Genomic DNA, 22,452 nt, shown 5'->3' on the forward strand with positions numbered 1-22,452 from the left:
AATGTTTCACCTTTGAGAGATAATGAGTTTACTTTGGGGTTTCTTTTGGGGGTTGCTTGCAATATTTTTATGATAGGGAAGAAGGAACAGATGAATGGAAACAAAGAAAAAAGCAAAAGTACAGCCAAAGATTCTTAAAGGTTGTGGAGAAACAGTAAAAAGAGGCAGACAGTAAAGTACCTCAGAATGAGAGATTTCTGGGGAAAAAGCAAGAGGGGAGCATGTGGGAGTCATTACAGAGAGGAAAGTGGAGGAGAGAGATGTCTGAAAGCTACCCCCCATTCCTACTGCAGCAGGACTTTTAATCTAGGGTCAGGGAGAAGAGGAGTCTGGGCCTGGAAATTAAGAATAAATAGGGTGTTCAGAGAGGATGGCAACTGATCGGTATGAACACTGATGCCTTTCACCATAGCACTGAACTGAGGTCAGTGTGACCCACTCAAAGAGTGCAATTTGCCATCTGGATGGTGCTGACTGTCTATTCCCCAGTCCTAACTGGGGTTAGGATATTTGCCTCAACTCTGCCTGAAAGTACTTGAGACAGCTGGAACCAAAATGTCCCTCCAGTTTCACCCTTCTCAGCAGAGGACACCCGTAAAACTGTGATCAGGGAGGACCCTCAGCCTGCTACTGTTAGCACTGAAGGTTGCCCTAACCCAGTGCCCATCTTCTCAATCCCTGAACTTAGAGGAAGGAAGAGTCCCCCAAGAGCTTGCTAACAGCGACGCCAGTGTTTGTTGCAGAGCTCTTGTGCCTCCCAAACCCCACTGCTCTGTCCCTGTACACTCATCATCCCTAACAACGATCCTCCCCGATTGTCTGGGCCAAGACTTCATCCAGCTCCAGCTCTGGTTCCCGCTGTAGCATTTTCTGCTGCAGATCAGTGTAGAAGTCGACTCCCTCAGAGACTGAAAGGAAGGCCTTGCCTCTGGGCTCATAGTAGCTGCTTATTTGCTGTAGGAAGCACTGGTGGTGCTGAGGCTGATCCTTGAAGCTCCCATCGTAGCCCTTGATGTGGTTTCTTTTGAACTCCAGTATCGTCTTGGTGTAGGTGTTGAGAGTGGTGACAGCAGAGGCCATGCAGCAGGTAAAGGAGGCCCAGGCCATGCTATCAGAGAGACACAAAAGAAGCACATGCTGTGAGAAGCCAGGTAGGGTAAGGAATTGAACACTGTGACACACCCTGATCTTCAAGGCAGAAGCTGCTGGGCATGGACATGAACTAGAATGACTAAGGCTCATAGAATTACAGTTCTTGGGGGTTATTCCACCACAAGATCCTTCTTAGATCAGTGGGTTAAATATTGGTCATCCCTGTCACAGGGAAGGGAGGGATACAGGGCAGAGGAAAAGGGCAGCAGGGACATCTGTAATTGGTCAGAGCAGGACAGCACAGCTTGGAAGCAAGTTCTGTGTTACAGGGCTGCTCAGTGTCTTCCTGCACATGAGGCTTGTCTACTTGAGTGTAACCAGATCACCATGCTGACATTTGATGTCCATGGGTGGTACATGGCACTGGAGTGTTTAAGTCTTAAGAATCAGTGTCGTCATCATCAGTACAGCATTGCAAATCAAACCTACACTTTCTATGGACACTTGGAAGGGTCATCCAACTGTTTTTCAAGTCAGATAGGTCATACAAGGCATGTTTGAGAGCATCATCACAAGTGTGACACTGCCCTCTGCACACAGGCAAGAGCTGAGACCAAACAGGGCAAACCAGCAGAGGGGCAAAACTGATTAGTCAGTAGGGTTGAAGGAAATTGTTTAGATGTGACCCCATTGTTTTGCCAGTCCTTTGGTAGCTACTAATTTAAGTAACTCAGCAACTGCTTATTAAAACAGGGGATAAGGAAAAGACGAGATTAGTAGTAGGAGAACCATATCTTTGGAAACACAGAAGGTCAAGAAAGGAGGAGGAAGCAGGTGGCATGGCTGAAACCCAGAAGGCTGGGGAGGTCAAGATGGCTTCAGAGCTCACGTACTAGAACGCCCAACCATAGTCCCAGGAGTGCGGTCTCCAGTCCTCTGGTCCCAGATTAACAGTTGCCTGGAAGACTTGACTGTACATCATGTGGGCCACCATCCCAAGGAGACCTGGACACAAAAAGCAAAGCAAATAAGTTACAGCAGGAGCCAGAGCAGCATACTTCAGCCTTGTGTGGAAGAGGAGGCTCTCCTGCTTCTGTGATTCCAAGCCTACAGTAATAAGCTTACCTGACAGCACCGAGGAGACAGCAGCAAAGGCGTTGAGCTTCATCCCACAGACAGGATTGCCAGTATGCAGCATTTCCACTGTCAGGAGGATGAAGCTGATGAGCAGCAAGCTGATGTACAGCATCTCTGATCCCAGCGACAGCCACAGGATTCCTGCCAGGAATACAGGATGAAACCATGTTCAAGAGAAAGTACCCCCCTTTCCCAACTCAATCCTTAAAGGATGTACTTTGGGAAGAAGGGAACAAAGACAAACAATAAAGACCCAAAAGCAATTGCCCCAACCTGTGAGTGAGGACTCAAAGAATGCTGAATGGAATAGTATCTGTCACAGAAGATGGCTTGGCTAGTCTAGCATGGCAAAGCTGAAAAGAACTAAAATGCCATCTGTGAACAAGTCAACATTATTCATAAACAGCAAGGAGGAAAACAGGGGGGAAAAGACAGGGGAAGCTGTTGAGTATTAGCATAAAACCTAGTGATCATACACTGGCCACAAACACATCTGAGCTCTAATCACAGCAATGTAAGCAAACAATTTTTAACCTGGGACTCAACTAGTTAAGAACTATATGGTGCATCCACAGCTTTGTCAGGACCTGGCCTCTGGAATTCAGGAAACCCCTTGCAAGCCAAATCCCCAATTAAAATGAAACACATTCTTTGGGGTTGATAGCCCGCTAGGGCAGTAACATTCACCACTCACCCTGCTTCTTGAACAGAGTGCAGGTACTTTCATGCTGGGATTTTGAGTGGGATTTAAGTGATACCACAGTGCACAGCTGAGCTCAGTTCTACAGCTGTGCAGTAGAACTTGGAGGGGAATGAGAAAAGGCATTCTGTAATGTAGGGCTGTGGAAAAGCACAGGATTCACTGAGGAAGAAACATTAATCTGACAAATGAAGCAGCACTGTGAACACTACTGTTAGCAACTATTAATGGCTGTAGAGGAGACATTTAGCTGGGGAAAAGGAGTGTGAAGAAAACCCTCATTAATGTGGCACTGACTTGAATACTCAACATCATTAGTGCCATAGAGTCACCCAGCTCTTTAGCAGAAATTGATGAGCTGCATTCCCTGTTTAAAGGAGCTGGCTTGCTTGCTGCAGCACCATCAGGGAGAATAGTTCATTAGAGATCAGACTGCCAAAAGTATTCTAAAGGTTTCAGGCACCACACATGCACAGAGACCTCTGCATCTGGCCTTTCGTTGTGAGGCCAGGCTCTCCACAGATGCTTTGTAATTTGGTCTTGTAATGTTGATTATGATTTGTGGAGGTGCTTTGCACGCACTCAGCTTGGCCAGCCAAGCCCAGCCCACAATCAGCAGTCACACCACCTTCTCCAGTGCTGACCCAGCTATACAATGGCAGCTGCACTGGTCATCTTAAGATGATACTACGTGAAATTATGATGATACTACATTCTTACAATTCCTCAGCATTTGTTCCAGCCGTTGCTCTCATGGCTTGAACACTGACACCGGCTCTGCACCCCAGACCTTTCCCTTCATATACAAACATCCTCTGAAATGACTTGCCTTCAGCCTCCATCTCAGAGAATAGTTAGCAAGCCCACACCAGTTGAAAAGCTTTCATTAAAATCTCCATAGCATATGTATACATACATTGAAGTATACTGAGGTCATCCACAGGATAATTCGAAACATGTGACAGTGACAGGAGGGATGATCTCTCCTACCTAAATGATGTTTTGTATTTGATGAGGCAAGGACTTTACCCTAAAAGGGTAACTTTCAGGTGTCCTGTTCACTTACCACAAAGTAAGAGATGATTCAGCTTCTAGACTCACCACACTAGACTTCACCCAAACTGAAGCACTGAGTTAACACGCAGCCTATGTGGGAGGGACTGCCCTCAGGTAGCATCCACCTCTTTCCCCAGACTACAGCAAGATGACAAGCTCTGACTGGGAAAGTTACTAGATGAGAAAAATCCCACTTCATATGGGAGGGGGTCTGAGGTTTCCAGCACTGATTTCACAAATGGCGATTGTTTACGCAGATATCTGGGTCAAAATCTTTGCTCTTTTAGCAACCATGAGGCCAGGATTTCATGCCTGGCTCTTTGGGAATCTGCTGTCCTCACACAGGCAAAATGTTGTGGGTCCCCCGTCTCAAGTAGACACACTGGGCAGCTACAGTGAGATATGGGGATTTGCTCTTACCTCTCTCTGCTGGTGGTGAAAGCTCAATAAAGCTGCGGCATTTCTCTTCTGAAACACAAAATCAAAGCAATTAGTTTACAAAACAATGCAGGGCACATAAGGGAAAAAAAAAATATCTTCATCTCACTTTCTTTTCAGTGCATAGATCCAGTCATCCCTGAGTCCAGCCATCAGATCTTCTCACCTCTGGTGAGAAGACTTTCACAGAGGCAAAGTAGGGAAAGGCAAAGTCTGCCTGGAAAACTAGAAATTGCCTTTCCAGAAAAAAACCTTCAGCAATTCGTAAACCTTATGAGCCTCTGCTGAATATAAAAATTTTTTGCTACTCATTGACAACATTACTGATGGTCAGGTCTATTAGGAGTGTAGCTTATAACAGATTGCAGACCCACACTTCTGCTGAGGATGTGAATTCCCACTCACCCCAATCCCAGAAGAGCAGTTCTAGCACCGCTTCTCAAAGAACAAAGAAAAAAAAAACAAAAACAAAAACCAAGCTTCCCACATAAAATACTTCATGACAGAGATATAAGTCCCTCTTCTGTGGCAGAGATCATACAGAAATATGATCCTCTGTCCTCACATATTAGGCATGCTATTTCGACAAATTGTGTTCATATTTGCTTTGTTTTTTATGTTGGCCAGGCACAAACTACTGTCTTGGCTGAGGGTCCATCATTATTATCTGTAAGTTTCTCTTCCTGCATACTGCATTACTGCATTTGAGGGTCCTCTCCTCTACTTGGCACAATATTTTCTCCCAGACATTTCCGCTTCATGTAAGAATCTCATTTTCCTAATTTCTATCCCCAGTTCTAATCTTTCCAAATCTCCTGTGTTACTTCTGTCATCCACAGCTCTCAGGATGCTACCCAGTTTAGTGCCATCTGCAGTTCTCATTAACTTGCAGTTTGCTACTTCACCTAGAACTTTAATGAGGATATTCAGTAATGGCTCATCTAAACTGATCCTGAGATTAGCCTCAATAATTAAATCCTTTCTGCAGCTCGGCTCAAACTCCTTTTGTTCTTAGTAGCCCCTTTTATATTGTTGTTGTTGTCTATGCACTTGCTTCAAAGATGTGCCATAGTGCTTGGGTTGTACTTGATTTACAGGAAGCAGGAGGCTGAGACTGACTGTGCTATACCCCATGCTCTACCCCATGCTCTGCTGTGATCCAGATGTAACATGCTCTCTGTGTTCCTTCAGGCATTGGGGTTATCCCAGGACTGCCCAGTGGCCAGATAAGTCTTTTAGAGAAATCAGTCAAGGGATGTACTTCCATTCCCACGAGCACCATGGAAACGCACCTCAACCCAAACACCCAAACCAGTCCCAAATAAACACATCTCCTTCTGCAGCCTGTCTAGAAACCCTCACAACAATTAGCAGCCTGCCCGTTAGGACACGAGAGTTTCAAGCACATTCCCTTCTGCTCCAACCCCCGCTTCTGTCTGCTTTTATTCACCAGTTATTTATTTTCAAACTCTGACAGCAACAGATAAGAAAATTAGAAATGTTCTACTGGAACTGTGGCTTGCTTAAAGAAGATGAGACGTTTGTCCTTGGAGAGAGCTGAAGAGAGGGCAGTGGGCTCAGGGGAATGGGCCTGATGAAAGTGACTTTCATCACTATATCCTTAGATGCATATCTCTCCACTGGCCACCTTCTGGGTCAGTTCCAATCCTTGATGTGTGTGCCAGGCTGTAAAGAGCATCTGTGCACTGCAGAGCATCCACCTGTAAGGGTGTAGCACAGGTTCCAGCAGAAGGACTTCAGTAGATCTGGACAGGAACAAGTCAAGGGTGAAGGGAAGCACTAAAGGGTTCTCGTACAGGTTGCACAACCAGTCCTTGGCACTTCAGGATTTACAGTGCCAGTCCCAGGTGGTGAAAAATCACAAATGAAACCTGTCACAACATCACAAGAACATCTAAAACCAACTACAATATTGCTGCTCTAATCCTCAGGTCAATTTGCCTCCTAGCTTCAGTTTCTCTGGGTTCAAATCCTCCAGGTTTTCTCTGTATCTATTAAGTAGTAATTCTCTTTCTCTCTTTCATTTTTTTTTTAAGAAAAGCCCAGTCTCTGTTTAATAAAACAAAACCTCTCTGTTTGGTGTTTTAAGGACAACACGAACTAATGCAGTCCTCATGGTGATAGCTAAAAATTGACAACTCTGCATAAAATCACTGTACTTAAATTTTTGAGAGGACATGCACAAATTTACCCCGGAGAGCATGAAGTAAGCTAGGAATGTGTAGGAATGGAAACATGGGGAAAGGGAAAGGAGGGTCACTGAAGTTCCCATCAGGATGGACAATGCCATCACAAAGTCATTGCCATCACCACCACCATTTGCATTCCACAGCCCTTGTTCCAGACTGAAGGGCACACTAGAGACAACCATTCTCCTTTTCCCTGCTCTGTGAACATTCCAGTGAAGGACAGAAATATATCAAGCACAGCAGTGCACAGGGCTTTTGCCATCTAGGAAAATGAAGAAGACTTTTCTCCCAGGTGTTGTCAGCCTGCCACCTCTCAGTTTCAAGTTCCTGTGGAATAAATACAAGGGAATAAATTGTGGTTGCCTGAGCAAGACACTACCTGGCCCTTCCATGCTCTCTTCACAGGAAAGCCACATCCCTGTGTGGAAGTATCTGAAGGCAAAACGGTCATCTCCAGTCTCCCAGCTGTAGTGCACCACATCCTCAGATGAAACATTGCTCGTATCTGCATCAGATGGCATGGGGACACCGATGCACTGGGTGGCTTTGCTCTTCCCACACAAAGGTTTGGGCACTTTCTGGGTCCCGGTGCACCAGTAGCTGCCAAGCAAGGCAGTGGTAGAGAGGGTGAGAGCCAGCAGGTTCAGGATGACAGCCAGGAAAGTACGGTGCAATGGCAATCGCTTCAGCAGCTCCATCTACAACACACAAATGGGAGGGACCGTCACACCAACCACTTGTCCCACCTAGCCTTACAAGTCCCAGCTTTTCCCAGCATGCATCTGTGGGGAGGGGTTATGAGGACTCTGTCCTCCTCACAACATCCCAACAGCTCACTCATCATGGCAGAACCATTTCTTGAAAGCCAGGGCAGTGGATCAATATGTAAGGTTTGACCATTTCAAAGTATGCTGAATATCTGTACTGGGTAAGAGAGGGTCATCCAGCAAACATAGCAGCGCTGAGTGCATTGAGGTATCTGAGGTATCTGAGCACATGAGCAAAATGAAAAAACATCATATTTGCTCCATCTCAGAGATGATAGAAAAAAACTGTTAACCAGCTTCCTCAAACACCATGAGTTGCTCTGTCCAGCTAAATGAGAAATCTTGCTGCCAAGTGTCCCAAAACACTTCTTCAAGCAGTTAATTACTGACCCTATGGAGGTAGAGAGTATAGTCATTTCACAGTGGGGAAAGGCAGGAAAATGTTCCCATATTGCTGAGGGTCGTAGGACACACATGAAAGCAGTGGCCTGTTCAGAGGAGACACCCAGCTATCCAGACCTCGCAGCTTGAGTTCAAACCCCAGAGCAGCACCTCCCACCTGAGCCCTGACTGGCACATCAGAAATCTGGTAGGGTGGTGGGATGACAGCATCTCTGCTCTCACACAAAGTGCCAAAGGTTGGGGATTTTTTATAAGAGCAACCATTATCACAAACATTCTTCCCAGTTTCATCTCATCATTAAAAGTAATTCAGAATGCAGTTTGGGAACCAGGGTCATGTGGACTTTCCCACTCAGAGGAAAGCTTAAGACCTTAGGATTCTTGCAAAACCCTTCACTGACTTCTAAGAACCCCAACCTATCACTCCATAGATTGATTAGGTATCATCTACCTACACATCAACTTTCATGTAATCAACGCATGTCTCTTCCCACGTGGCACTCCCTATGTTTGGCACAGCTTCATCCAGATACTCCCACTCTTTCCTATTTATGACTCAAAATCTATTTGTCCACGAATAGATTCAGTTTGTACAGACACTGCCTGCTGCTGGTCCTCTTCACTTAACTCCGGCTGACTCACCCAACGTCGAAGGTGTGAGAAAGACCCAGCATTCTGCGGACACCACTATAAATAAACGACACAAGAGCAAGCTTTGCATTGTTTGTGACTGCACCACAGCCAAAAGTGGTGCAGTTAGAACCGTATTTTCTGCTAACCAGCAAGCTTGGAAATGTGGTCAATAAAGATGGTGCTGAAGCTCCTCTTGAAAAGCAGGACTTCATTAGCATGTCATCACACTGAGAAAGCAGTACCTGACCCAGAACAGCCTCACTGAAAGCAAGAAAATACTCAGCTCCTGGAAATTTCCTGTGTTGTTTTATGCTCTGGCTTCTTTTGTCTCTTCACCAGGGCATTTCGTTCTTGCAGCAATGGAAAAGCTGCACCCTGGAGATGGTAACATCTCAGTGATTCCATAGCTAATGACTTCTGTGATCTGAAAGCATGTTGGATATCACCATTTTTGCAGAGCAGCTACCTACTAGGACCAGTTTTTGGCTAAGGTTCATGGCACATTTCTCACTGAAAGTTTTTTTCAGTGGAAAATTTGGCTTATGACTGAAAAGGAAATTATAGATAAAATTGTTCTCCTCAAAAACATGATTTTCCCCCTGAAAATAGAAACCTTCAGCACACAAAGTTTTTCAGATTTTCATCAATGCTTGATTATAAGAATTTCTGTCATGAGGTTTTGCGCTGTTTATGCTTTTATTTTAAAAAAAATCCACTCACAATATTGACAAAAATTATCTTTCTAATTTAAATCGTCAATAGTGGAAAAAATGTTCTCTCCAGTTGACTTGTGACAGTAGTTGAAAGGCCATATAATTTCAAGAAAAGTGTTAAGGAAAATAAAAAAAAATACAAGAAACAAATAAGTCAGAAGAAGGAAGTGGATCAAGAATGCAGAGGACATAGGGAATGAGAAGCAAATCTGAAAACATTGTCAGAAAGCTTCCCTCCACAAAAGCTAAGCACTCACTGACAATAACTGACTATTAATATCTAGATAGCCCCAAAAGGAAATAGAGCTGAATTTACCTTAGCAGTAAGTCTTCAAAGTCCTGTTAATTTGATGATGAGCGGTATAGAAATGGGACTCACGCCTTGTCTGCTGTTTTGCTCATCTCTACATCCTCCAAGAAACCCAATTGCTGCAAAACCCCTTTCTCTTTTGTCTTGTCCCCTCCTCCCTTGCCTCCTCAGTGATTATTAAATGCTATCCCTCTGATCAGCAGCTGTTTTGTGGAAAATGGTCATTTTGTAATCCACAATGCAATCACAGCACAGCTGTTCTGGGAGATTATATGGGAGGCGATTGATGCTGTGGGTTGGGATTAAGTGGAGAACAGTGACCCGCACTGACTGAGTAGAAAGTTTCTTTAAAACACAGAAATATTCCAGACATCCCCATGCGGTGGCTGTTTGGGAGCTTGTATGGAGTGAGCTGGCAGATCTTTGGATTCAGGGAATAAGTGACCTTGGTTTGGAAACCCACAGCAGCCTTGTCATCAGGTCACTCCTGTCTCAGAAGAATGGCAAAGTCTACAAGCCTCCCAGCCCTGGGATATCTTTCTGGCCAGACCTGGCAGTTGCAGAAAGGGGAGAAGATAAAAATGAAGGAGAAGGAAGTTTATGCAATTCCATCTGCTCTGAGGACTGAGGATTTCAGTCACTGAAGAAATGCCAATGCAGCTCTCCCCATAGGCACTGGAAATTCTGATGCCAAAAGGAGCCCCTTAGCAGAAGAGCTGCTGAGTGGCAGACTGGCACCATGGCTTCACCACCACGACGGTGTTGTGAAACAGTGACAAGTCAAGTCCAGTACTCAAAGGATGGGAGAATGAGGTAGACTGACTGTGTCCCTTGTAGTCGCAGTTTTACCAAAATGTGAAGTTCACCGGGAATCCTAGCTCCCAGTAGGGTAACACTGGATGAATTTGGGAACCTAATAAGGAGAGACAGAGATTCACACTCATCCAAAGTCCCCTCTGAGCTCTTGTCCTGAAAGTTTAAAGGCTCCCACAGTATCTGAAGGTGTTGATACCTCTTGTTTGGTATCAAAACTGTGAAAAGTAAAAATGACATCGCCTCTCATGAGAATGCACTGTCACTAGAGGGCATGGAGCAGAGCTGCATTGAATCAAACTGCAAGGGAGAGGAGCATCCCAAAGGTACACATCCTGTCTTCCCCACAAAGGCTTTGCCCAGTGCTAAGTGGGTGAGACTACCACCATCACTGGGAGGGAGCAAGGCAGATTCCCTGCATGCCTGCCATGGTGCTCTGCTGGGACAGAGGAAACCAGTGGTCCATCTGCTCTCATCGCCCCACTTCCAACACCAGAGCTCAGAGGCTGGAGGCAAGTGTAGGAATAGTTCTGGGTGACAGCACAGTCTGTGACAGCCCCATACAGCATAAACAGCAGACAGAGTCCACATGTTCATGGTCCAGTATGTGGGCTATGCTATCCCAGGCTCCTGACCCTTCCTGCCCTGAGCAGAGCAGGCAGTAGCTCTGTGGTTAGTGTAATCCCAGTCACTGCATAAACTCCTCTAATTCAGATAATCATTTTTAAGACGGACTAACTGAAAGCAATGCTAAATGTCTCTGTGCTCCGTGGACTGCCTGCAGGTTTTTGATTAATAAAAGGTTCTGTTGAAACAGATGTACTTAGTTTATTGAAGTAGGTAGGATAACAGCTGATGCTATTTAAAAGGAGAGTGCATTTTTTTTCTTTAATTGTTCAGTCTGCATCTGGGCACCCTAAGTTTGACTTCTAAATGCTTAGTAAAAAAAAAGGCTGGTTTACAGGCTCAAGAATAAATAAAGTCCATCTCTCTACTGATAATCCTTAATGTTAACACCTTTGTAATTTTAAGCTTGATGAGGATATCATTATAACCCAGGAGTCTATGTCAGTTTCTAAAGCTGGGATCATATCATATATATTGATGAAATGAGACTGAGTTAGTTTTATATGGATAAGAATTCAGGCAGGTAAATAAATTTATCGGAAATATACTATGGTTTCAAAATATGCATATAGCAGATTTACTATTCTGAATAATGGCAGATATTTATCCTTCCAGAAGATGGCAGTCTTTCTCTGGTCTTCTTTTTGTCAGTCTCTACTGCTTGTGTGTGTAATGGGGGGAAGCAACACCAAAGTTTAGACTTCTATTCCTTCCCTTGAAATTTCCCCCCCACCTTTTTTTTTACATTTTTATAAACACAAACTCGTTACCTTGACTGTGATATGGGAGGTAGGTCCTTCTCTTGGAGTTATCTGAGCCTGAGAACACTTGAAATCACTGAGGAAAGCAAAAAAAGATGAATGAATGCAAGAGCTTAACAGGTCATTTGCTCCACCTTCTGCCCTGCACGGAACTATTCTTTCTAATACTTTTCCCAATATTTTGTCAAGTACCATATTAACTTTCCCCAGATCATTGCACACAGCTCATAGAACACCAACACCAGAACATATTTCCTAATGTTCAACAATCTTCCTTTAGCAAACTTCCCTTAGCAAAATTATGGGGGGTTTGTTTGGGTTTGGTCTGCATTTTGGTTGATTCTTTCTAAAATGTCTACTCAAACCTCACTCTAATCTGACCACCTGTGGAAAGAAAATCAAGCTGTATCTGTCTTTCACCCTACTGTGTGCGTTACAGTTTTCTCATCTTTGTATCTGATATTTTCCACCATAACTTGGCTTGGCTAGAGTTTTTGGATGTCTCTTTCTCTTTGAACTCAGCAGCAGCCAGTCCCTGGTGACTTGTTTAAAATTCGCCCATTGAAGTGAATGCCCATAGCAGTTGACTTCCTGTGCAATCAGCCAAGCCCTCGGCTTATAGAAACAAAATAAGGAAACAAAATGCAGAGCATAAGCTTAGCACAGCACTTCTGTGGCGATTGCCAACTCTAAAAAAGCCCAGGCACTTACAAGTGATGCATTTTTATCCTGGCTCTATCACTATCTACACCCTGGCTTTGGGTGTATCCTGTCCCAAAGCAATACACTCATCTCCCAGGGATGTTGGTGGAAAAGAAGGGCAAGAAGACCTTACCAGATAAGACCCAAAAGTTGCAATACTTAACTGGCAGGTCTCAAGAGGCACACAGCTCTTCATAGCCCCCCATGCAGCAATCCTCCAGGGATATCAGGGATCACATGCTGTCCTGACATTGGCTCTTCAGCTGACCTGAAGAGGAAAAGAGAGGAGGAAGAGTGACTAGTTACACCCATAAAGTCTCTCTGTGAAAACTGGACAAAGACGGGCTAATACTCACCCCTCATTCCACACATTCCTCACACATGACACTTCCCACTGCTCCTGTTTTTGCTGTTTTTACAGGAAGATCATTCAGTACTGCAGTCCCCTCCCTCACTACCACATAGAAAGCAGGATGTCTCCCGAGTGACAGTGACTGGAGAGAGCCAGACTTCTCAAACCCAGTGACAGACTGCAAATGCCAGATTTCTCCCTGAGCTCTGAATAATTCCACTCAGATTGTAACCTTTATTTAGCTGTTTGCATGATGCATTAACTCTTGCTCTAAAAATGACCTCAACAGGCATATTTTTTCTAGTCTAAGCACATTTAAAGGTGAATTCCATTTTTAAATATGAACAGCTTACATTGCTAGACATCAAGACTGTGGCAGAACAGAAATAAAGATTGAATTGGAATAAGTAAATCCATCTTAAAGATGGACAAACAAGTCCATGAGTTCGGACCTAACTACTTTCTATTTTTCTTCTATTATTTTTTTTCTTAATACAAGACTTACTTGGCTGAATTTTTTTCCCTAATCTTCATGGTTATCAACCATTCAAAAACCATGCAGAAAGCAGACATGAAAAGAAAAAAATATCAGATGCAGCAACACAGACTTTGAAGTCTCAGTAGAAATTCCAGGTGTTTCAATTTCTGAATAAGAATTATAAGACTATATATTATATATAAGGCTAGAGGGTTGCTTTTCACAGAGTACTTAAACTCTAGCATCTCTAGGATGTGTTCATCTGAGCATACAGAAAAAAAAGGTATGTAATTTAGCTAATCATAAACTGTAAGCAGACAAGAAAGCCCACATAATTTTACATAGATCTGTAAGAACATTAAAGAGGAACCAGTCCCGAAAAGGGTCCATACAAACCCCCAAGTAGATAACCACTTACCTTATCCACTGCTCACTATCCTCATCTGCTCTTCTGAGGCATCCAGTGAAAATACCACAAGGTGATTATAGACTACCCCACTGTTTCTTTCTCTCTGACTGAACAGGTAGCAGCCAAGAAATTCCATGAGATCTGACCAGATGCTTTGAAATGTACCAAGTCTGTCATTTTATTGATGGTTTAATTCCTTCTGAGCTCGCTAAATCATCACTGCACCTTATATCAGCCGCAGGATTGGCAGGGTGTCCACTTCTGCAGAATGCATCTTTGTAATTTGGTAGTCCTGTTTGTGAAAATTGTTTCTAGTTAAAATCTACCACTTATGGGATCTCAGTCTGTTACTATACAGAATCACTAACACCCAGACTCAATGACTGTCACAGGCTCACAGAATTTTTATCATCAAGAGAAACCATTATAACAACATTGTCTTATCTCAGGGGTGACAGAACCCACAGAACTTTGGATAATCACTTCTAGTGGTACACAGAACTCCTACTGGAGCTACAGCATGTATTTTATACAACTAAGTGGTATTGACTGTGCATCAGAATATGATGGAGAACCCATCACATCCTTAGAAAAGTTATTCAAATGGTTAATTAACCTAATTTTTAAATTTTGCTCTTGGCCTATAAGGACAGTATCTCCTTTAGTTTTCCAACCTCATCAGGCTGCTCCAACACACAAATAAATAGCCACTGAAATGATTTCCTAAAAACATTATTGTAAGAGTCACAAATCAATGCATTTCATTACAGGTACTCAGTGTGATTTAACCAGCTGGCTCATGGCCCAAATTCCTGGTTCTGTACTTGGCTCTGACACATAATTTTCCCCTCCCATCGGCCAAGTCATTAGTGGTGCGTTTACACAGCAGTCAAAGCAGTGGCAGAGATGGGGAGTAAATACTCAGTGCTTGGTTTAATTGGGTCTTGCTAGGAATTTCACTCCAGCAAAATGGAGCACAATGCAGGGTACAAACCTCAGCCCAGAAATGGAGTAAACTGTGCTGAACTCCGCATTGCCATAGCTGGACTGATACTTCAAAAATAGTTCTTGTTTCCATACACTATAAAGTGGGGTGTTTGTAGTCATTCCCACAGATACAAATCTACAGCACAGCTGATCCTTGTTGATGTTGGAATCAGCGCAAAGACAGTGAGAGACATTCTGTTTTTATAATGACAAAATTCAAGGATCTAAAATTAATCTGTGTAAGCAGTACATCACATGTGCAGGTGATCTTGCAGTCAAATAATGTTTTGTATGTTTTAAAGCAAAAAAAAAAAATAAATACAACAACACAGTTGAACCACACTGCACTTTAGTTTCACACATGGAAATGAGAAAGCCAAGCAATTGTTCTTTACTTCAATTTACCTTTTCCTCCATTTCACCATGGTGAATCAGAATAAGCAGAGTTAGAGGAAGTCTCCAAAGATTATCTAGTCAATCCATCTGCATCAGTATGACCTAAGCACCCTGAAGAACTTCAAGCCTACTGTTAAAATTTTCTTCAAGGGAGTTACTACTCCATCCTGCATTGAAGTCCCTTGTAATAACTTTTTTCTGATCAAATCACAATATAGAACAGAAAACTTTCCATCTCTGCTAAAGGCCATGGTCTCCATTCCATAGCTGATTTATTTATTCACATGGATCGTCCTCTCAAGGCCATTGGAACTACATGGTTTACTAAAGTTATACTCACGTGCTATTATTTGAGGAACCAGTGCCTCAAAGGAAGCCTCTAAGCTAGCAGGAGAGGTTTGGAAATCTAAAAGAGTGAGTAAGACAGAGAGTTAGCTTTTTTGAGGCGAGACGTGGGAGGTGTTTTCGTTCTTTAGCTATTAAAAACTCCTTGCTTTGGGAAGCGAAAAATAAGAGGGGAGAAAAAACTGGGAGGGGAAGGATTAATGAATAAAGAGACAGCAAGGCAAGAGATGCAGCAAGCAGAGTGGCTAGAAGGCACAAGTGAGTTTCTGATGGGGCACACAAGCTTCACTGATGTGGCAGAGATGGTAGCAAACACAGATCAGAGGAGTCAAGGTCTAATATGCTGTCTAAAGGGAATAATGAAACCACTTTTCCTTACAGTGCTGAGCAGAGGGGTTTTGTTACAGTGGGCACTTTGAAAACCATGGTGCTAGATATTACAATTGCACCTTTTATATTTCTAGATGTCCTGGTGATTATTCAGGATTGAGGACATCTCTTTTTCTCAGATTTAATGAGGATTTTGGATTCCTTTCAATTCCTTCATGGCATTTTGGAGCTGTGGCTTCACAGACACTCCTGCTGTCGAGTGCCATCTCCAGTGCTCATGAATCCCATGCCCTTCCACGATGTGGTGGGCAGGATGCCAAAGCTGCCTGTGCCCCTGGGAGGAGACAGGTCAGGACACAAGTGACACAGCAGTGACACAAGTCTGGGGCCCTGACCACATGCCTTGGATGCCCAGTGGGAGTAGGCAATGCCGAGAGCAGATGGTGTCACTGCCCTGGGTGTGGGATCGATGCAGCACGTGTATGTTGTAGCCAGGGAGTTCCAGGGCACCCAGGCTTCCCTACATGTCCTGAGGGAAAGGAGTGCCCAGGCTGGTAAAAACACAAACACAAAATATTTTGGAGACAGCTAGCAGAGAAAATGGGTGTGTGCCTCTCTTCTGCTGTATTTCTTTGGTTGGCTTTTTTTCAGTTGTGGTTTGAGTTTTTTTCTTTTGTCTCTCCTCCTCCTGTCTCTGTACCTCCCTGTTTCCTCACAACCAGGTTTCCACATGCCTGGGCAGGCCCAGTTCCATGCATGGAGCAAGGACGTCAGTTCCCGAGGGTGACCCTGGCCATGGGCAGGAGGGGTCCATCAGCAGTGACAGCAACCCGGGCCAGGGGAGGCTGGAACAAGGTGACCCTGCAGCCACAGTCAGAGGCCTCTGTGCAAGTACTTTGTAATCTGGGTCTTAAATCATGTGCTGTTATTTCCATCAGGCCCACAGTAAAAAAAAAAAAAAAAAAAAAGATAAAAGCCTGTCCTTCTAGCCCCCATTATTTTTTCTGAGCAGGCTCAAGCTGCAATAACTCAAAAGTTCATTATTTAGCCAACTTTGGGTGGGACTTGGTCAGAGATGACAAAAAATGTGTTCCTGACAGAAAAAAAATGTGGTTTATTTTAAAGCAAGACATTATTCAAAAGGTGGTTTGTTGGATTTTTTTTTAAGAAAAAGTAATTAAACTTTTTTTTAAATGTGTATAAAACAGAATATTCCCTTTCAGCCTTGTTCTCAGAAATAGCTAAGTGGTTTTGACTGAAATTAAAAACAAAACCAAAAAGAACCCAATAAAACTACTGAAGCAGACATGAGCTAGAAGATGTTGGCTCCAAGTTTGGCAAAGACAAAAGCAACCAAAGCCAGACCTTGTGATGGAATGTGTCAAATGACTGTTATAACAAAGAGGCAACCCTACTAGCACTGTCTTCTACATTCTGTGCACCCATTAACATGCTAACCTCAACATTAGTCTTTCCCAGGTACCCAAGGACTATAATTGTTGAGCTTTACAACTCAGTATTAAGCATTGTGGCTAAACAGCTTGACTGAACAAGAATTATTTGCCATCACCTGAACAAGGTAAGCATGAAGGAAGGAGAACATTTGGCTAGTGTGCTACCACAGGCAGAACTTAAAGAAATTAGGTCAGGTAGAATGGAAAGAAAACTTCAGAAACCTCTTCCAAACACTGAAAAGCAATCCTCTGTGGAACACTTTCTCATGGGAAGTAAAGGATACCAGACTGGATAATGCACTGGAAAATGTATTGCAGGCAAGAATCTTGCAGGAATTGGGCTACGCAGGAATGAGATGATGGATTGGATGATCTAGAAAGACTTTCCCATCTCTAATTTCTATGATTTTTTTTTTTAATTTGTTGTAGTTTGCATTGCTTGAAATTCCTTCACACAAACTACAGAATCTCTGAGCGAGGCAGAATATGAGGCTGGGGCAAGAGAGGTGGATGTGTTTCCTGGATGACACAAAGAAAAAAAAAAAAAGAAGCCTGCAGCCTGGAAGAGGCTGTGAAACTAGAAAGACTGGCTGGAGAGAACAGGAGGGAACACAGCTCGAAGGGGCTGTGTTCATGGGTGAGACACACTGAGGACACCAGGGGTGAGGATTAAGGATTAGGTCAATGTTAAAGAGGGTGGCTTTGAGAGAGCTGTGGCACTGCTTAAGCATGCTGCAGTCATTCAGCACTGGGTAAGAAGAAAGGCTCATTTCCAGCTCTCTGCATGACTCTTGCCAATGGATTTTTGAGTTATCAGAAAATTTTGATTAGGGTCTTCTCTCTCACCCTCCTTCTCTTTAAAACAAGAATTTTCTGTTTTGCTTTGGTTTGAACTCGGCTTTCAGAGGGTTGGATTAAAACAGGGATTGCAGAACTGGTCTTTCACTCCAATCCAGTGCTGGACAATAAATACCCTTAATTACTGCCATCAGTCCTGAAGACTCACACACAGCTTTACCAATGCACTGCAATCATGACTTCCAAAATCCCTAGCATTTCAGTTCATGACTGGATGCTGTCACAGGTCAGCCACTCCCCTTTCAAAGCAGGTCACTGGCCCGTGCTACTGCCCTTTAATATTTCTGGTAAATCCATCTGGTAAATCTGTCTTGCAGTCTTAAGGATGCCCTAGAGTTCTGCTAATGAGTATCTGAAATATAACGTGTATTGAGCAATTTTCAATCAGCCCAAGGAAAGTTCATCTGTCCTACTGTACCACATTTATTATTCCAGTCTTGGAACACCTCTTGGTCTGGGCTAATATAGCAGTCCAGGATAATACCTCCCCCTGCAATCATCATGCTCCAGGTTTGGTACAAAGGTGATGTGTGAAGTACAATATTACTAAGATTCTCAACGAAACCATTCTGGAACTTCCTGGTATTTCTTTCCACCCACTGTCTATTACAGACCTTAAATGTACGCTTCACAGCTTTGCTGGAGCAGATCTGCTGTTTCCTTCTCCTCATATTAAAATTCATTTTATAATTAATAAATGAAAATTAAAATCCATAGTGATTGAACTCCCCCATAGTCTTTCATGGCCATTTTTACATCTGGTTTAACCTCTGGACTGAAGATGTGGAGAGACTGTTCTTTCAAAAGCTGTAATGAGGTCCTCAAGAGGCTTTGAGATCCTCTAGAAGAGAAGAGCCACTGATGTCTTCTTGTTGTTGCTAAAGAAAAAATCTGTGGGTCACAGATCAAATCTGGTAAGGTACAAGATGTCCCAGACACCTTGCTTCCTTGGGGATGTATCTGGGGAGTGTAGGCAGGCGTGTCAGAGGAGCCATACATCCAATCTGATCTTGTTTATATTATTTCCTAATGGGAAGATTCCTCTACTATCCCTTCTCCACCTCCTCACTCCCAGGCTTTCACTGGGGTCCTGACTCACACTCGGCTCACTAGCCCAAAATGTACAGGCAGGGAAAGTGACTTGATGCCTGCAGGATCTTATCTAGCTTATTGCATCACTGCTTGGAAAATAGCCACGGCTTGGAATGCCTATGTCCACCCCCAAAAAGCTTCTCTCTTTTTCTGAGCCCCCATAGCCCCTCTCAGCTACTAAGTTATGTGTAGGTGCTGAGACTTTCCACAGAAGAGAGCAGAGCAGCAGGGAGTGCAGGGAGTGCCACTTCAATCTCCTATCCCAGAGGCAGAGATTTAATCAAGTGCTTTCCACAGAGCTTAGGGCTCCTAGCAGTGATGACAGAGAATAATTTTCTTTATGATCATTAGGAGGTTCTCATAGAGGCTTTCCCTGTAGTGAACACACCCTTCAGGGATACAGGTGCATCTGCTGGACATGGCAGATACCTGCTCTGCCCCCGTGCACAGCATTCACCCTAGGGTTCTCTCCTGCCCACACTGTAGCCATGGTTTCTCTTAAATCTCTGTCTTTTTAGGGTGACATCCAAGCTGGACTGAAAGACTTCAAATGACAAGGAATTTATTGTCCCTAAAGTGTTCCACTGGCTAACCAACCTCACAGTTTGGAGACCACACTCTATTTCTAGATGGCATTCAACTACCAGCCATTGAGGTGACTTCTCTATTACAAGCTGAGCAGTTCAAGTCATGCACAAGCCCTGACAGGCAATTTCTGTGTTGTTAAACTGTTAGCATACTTCATGGCAAGATTTGGCTTGTGGCAGCTAGTACTCTGAACAATAGGAGGGTACTCTCCTAAAAGCAGGGCTGAGTCTGACAACATGGGTCAGGGCACCATTCCTAATGGATTACTTGGGCAATCTTCTTTAGGGCAGAAGAAGTTTTATTCAGACAGATGCTGTGCCACTTGCCCTGAGGTTCAGAGAACTAGCTCTGGATCACTTTATTTACAAGTGTAGGTGTAACCTAGATTTCAACAAGACCTTTTCTGCCAGCATTGTTTACTATTAGAAATCTATCTCCCAAGTGAAATATTTGTAGAGTTTGATTAAGTAAATTCTTAACTTTCTCTTATATAAACTATATTTTGAGTCCTTTCCAGTTTTTAGCATCCTTTGAGAAATTCAAACAGGAAAACAGAAGACAGTACTCCAGCATGATCTCACCAGTCATGCCTGTATTTCAGGCCCTTCCCAGCTTGCCTTCCTCTTAGGAGTGTAGCACAAAGCACAAGCCCTCCTATCCTGACCTGTGTACCTCATTTCCAGTGTCAGGAATCTTACAGATGTGGGCCAACTGGATAATGTCTCCAATCTACCTGTCACATCCAAACCACACTTTGCTATAAGAAGGTAGCCATGGCTTTTTGTTGTTTAAATGCACCTGAGATCCACCTGTGCAGTTTGAGCTGACCTCACTGTTGTTATCCTCCTCCCTATTATTTATGTGACATGCAAATTATGCCAGAAATTAAATTTTCCTGATAAATTAGTCCAGTACTATCAGGTTAAAAGTTTACATCCATAGGAACCCCACTAGAAGCACTTGCTGATAATAGGATCTCCCCTTGGCAGGTGCTTTCTGAGGTCTAATCAGTGATACTCTTTCCAGCGATGCAACAGAGGTGGTGGTGGGTTTTTGCCTCTCACTCTGCTATCCACATGAAGGTTTCTGCATCATAGCCCATGGACTCTTACATACCACAGTCTTGATCATTACATCATAACACAAAAAATAACTACGACTCAGCCTCTCTACCTCTCGTCTCTATGATCACAGCAAGGCTCAGTTATTTCTTCACAGGGGTGTTGGTAAGGCCAAATCAGGGAGCCACTGCAGGACACTTGGTGATACAAGTTAGGCGAGCACATAGACAGAGCCACTCTGTCACTACACCTGCACTCATTGACTTGGGGATACACTGATGCAAGCTTTGCTCTGTTGCAAAACAAATACTACAGAGTTTCAGCCTCAGGTGTGACACAGCTGTCACTGTGCCTCAGCACACTTGTCACTACTTTGCTAGGCAACCATCACAACATGGTAATGGCCTGTCAGTATACCACAGGAAGGTCACAAGGCCGAATCTTCAGCAGCAGTCTCCAGGACTTCCTTTGTTGAGCTCCCCTTGGCCAAGTAGCCAAGGAAAAATTCTCTTCAGTAAGCAGTATTTGCCTGAATAATAATAAAAAAAAAAAGCCAAAAGGGACAATAAAAGCCTCAGCCTGCTTTGCAAGCACAGGTGCAGTTTGCAACCATGAGCCTAATTTCCCAGCCATTAGAGTGTGTTTTTCTCCATATCTGTCCTTTTTTCCCCCCAGACAAATACTGCACTCTCTGTAACATGGGCAAAGTTTTAGGGCCTAAATCCAGTCCCCTTGGAAAACACTGTACTTGCCACACTGGAAGCTTATTGTCAGTGCAACTCTTCCCCCTGAAGTCTTACCCCTGACTGGTAACCTCTACTGGGGCACTGCCTTCAGCAGAGATCGAGGTGGCATTAAGTGCTGAGCACTAGATAAAGCCAAGAAAGCAGGAGTCTTATTGTGCTAACCCTTATCTCCAGAAACACCTTTGACATGTAGAATGTTTGTTCTAAGTGATTACCTGGGTGGAGAGGTTATTGTTGCATAAATTATTTACTTTTAAAACCACAGTTATTTGCCTCCACCCTTCTCACCACTGCCCTGTGTACCCCAGCACTAACACACCTTAGCATTTGGGAACACTGGAAAGGACTATAAAGAGCACTAGGAGTATGGCTGCTCTAGGATCCATCTGGCAAGGAACACAGATGTTCACTGGAATCAGTCATCAGCACAAGAGCAAAAAAGTCACCTGCCTCTGCTGTAAGGGCTACTGGGCAAAGTAGCCCCAGGGGAGCAGGGGGCACCAGTGAAACCATGTGAAGTAAGACCAAGCCCAGTAGAAAGACATCAATTCCTTTACCTTTGCCTTTCTCTGCCTTTACCAGATCAAAGGCCAGGGTGAGCGTCAGTTAATTAATAGCCCTTGAGGGCACGTTTTTGTAGTGAATATGGTGGTGGTGCTAGGTTGACAGTTGGACTTGACAATCTTAGAGGTCTTTTCCAACCTTAATGATTCTATGATCTATGAAATAAATACAGTCTTAGTCTTACACAGACCTCGTGCACACTGGGGATGTATTCCCTCCCATCCCTGCAGGTGAGAAGTAGATCTGGCTCTCTTCTCCTAATGCTCTGTGCATCTGAGACACTCAGCACCATTCCTTAACAGCTGCCTGAAAGGAGCAAGGAGCAGAATTGAATGGAAAGGAATGGGTTTAGATATACTGGTGACATTGCTACCACCACTGCACTGATAAGAAACACCTCACAGTGTATAGGAGAGATGGAAAATCAGCAC

General features: G+C 43.7%; 1 protein-coding gene and 1 long non-coding RNA gene across 3 annotated transcripts; both read right to left on the minus strand.

Annotated features, from left to right (window-relative positions):
- Nucleotides 1–12: 12 nt before the first annotated feature.
- On the minus strand, nucleotides 13–11,855 carry GSG1 (germ cell associated 1). 2 transcript variants are annotated; one of them, XM_051784283.1, is made up of 7 exons: nucleotides 8,582–8,586; nucleotides 8,445–8,489; nucleotides 7,013–7,331; nucleotides 4,406–4,453; nucleotides 2,218–2,370; nucleotides 1,986–2,097; nucleotides 13–1,108 (listed from the first exon to the last, which is right to left on the minus strand). In XM_051784283.1, exons 3-7 carry the CDS (start codon nucleotides 7,329–7,331, stop codon nucleotides 796–798), a joined length of 945 nt encoding a protein of 314 aa, XP_051640243.1. In that variant the 5' UTR covers nucleotides 8,445–8,489; nucleotides 8,582–8,586; the 3' UTR covers nucleotides 13–795. The 2 variants fall into 2 exon arrangements, with proteins under 2 accessions (XP_051640243.1, XP_051640242.1); XM_051784282.1 differs by lacking the exons at nucleotides 8,445–8,489; nucleotides 8,582–8,586 and adding an exon at nucleotides 11,669–11,855 and having other exon boundaries at nucleotides 18–1,108.
- A 1,933-nt stretch (nucleotides 11,856–13,788) lies between these two features.
- On the minus strand, nucleotides 13,789–21,144 carry LOC127469707 (uncharacterized). The gene is made up of 3 exons (XR_007904039.1): nucleotides 21,129–21,144; nucleotides 15,324–15,389; nucleotides 13,789–13,892 (listed from the first exon to the last, which is right to left on the minus strand). It is a non-coding gene; the product is annotated as an uncharacterized LOC127469707 (long non-coding RNA).
- Between the last annotated feature and the right edge of the window lie 1,308 nt (nucleotides 21,145–22,452).

The sequence above is a fragment of the Manacus candei genome, unplaced genomic scaffold (genome assembly GCF_025592945.1).
Source record: "Manacus candei isolate 608988 ecotype Guabito, Panama unplaced genomic scaffold, ASM2559294v1 h1tg000018l, whole genome shotgun sequence".
NCBI classification, from domain to species: domain Eukaryota; kingdom Metazoa; phylum Chordata; class Aves; order Passeriformes; family Pipridae; genus Manacus; species Manacus candei.

What these genes read in the sequence shown, in the direction of transcription:
- GSG1 (XM_051784282.1), bottom strand. Translation starts at nt 11,854, where the DNA reads ATGGTACTTGACAAAATATTGGGAAAAGTATTAGAAAGAATAGTTCCG. An exon ending in AGAGAGCATGGAAGGGCCAG is followed by an intron (nt 4,454 to 7,012) that starts GTAGTGTCTTGC and finishes TTTGTGTTTCAG; the next exon opens with AAGAGAAATGCCGCAGCTTT. An exon ending in GACTATGGTTGGGCGTTCTA is followed by an intron (nt 1,109 to 1,985) that starts GTACGTGAGCTC and finishes TCTCTCTGATAG; the next exon opens with CATGGCCTGGGCCTCCTTTA.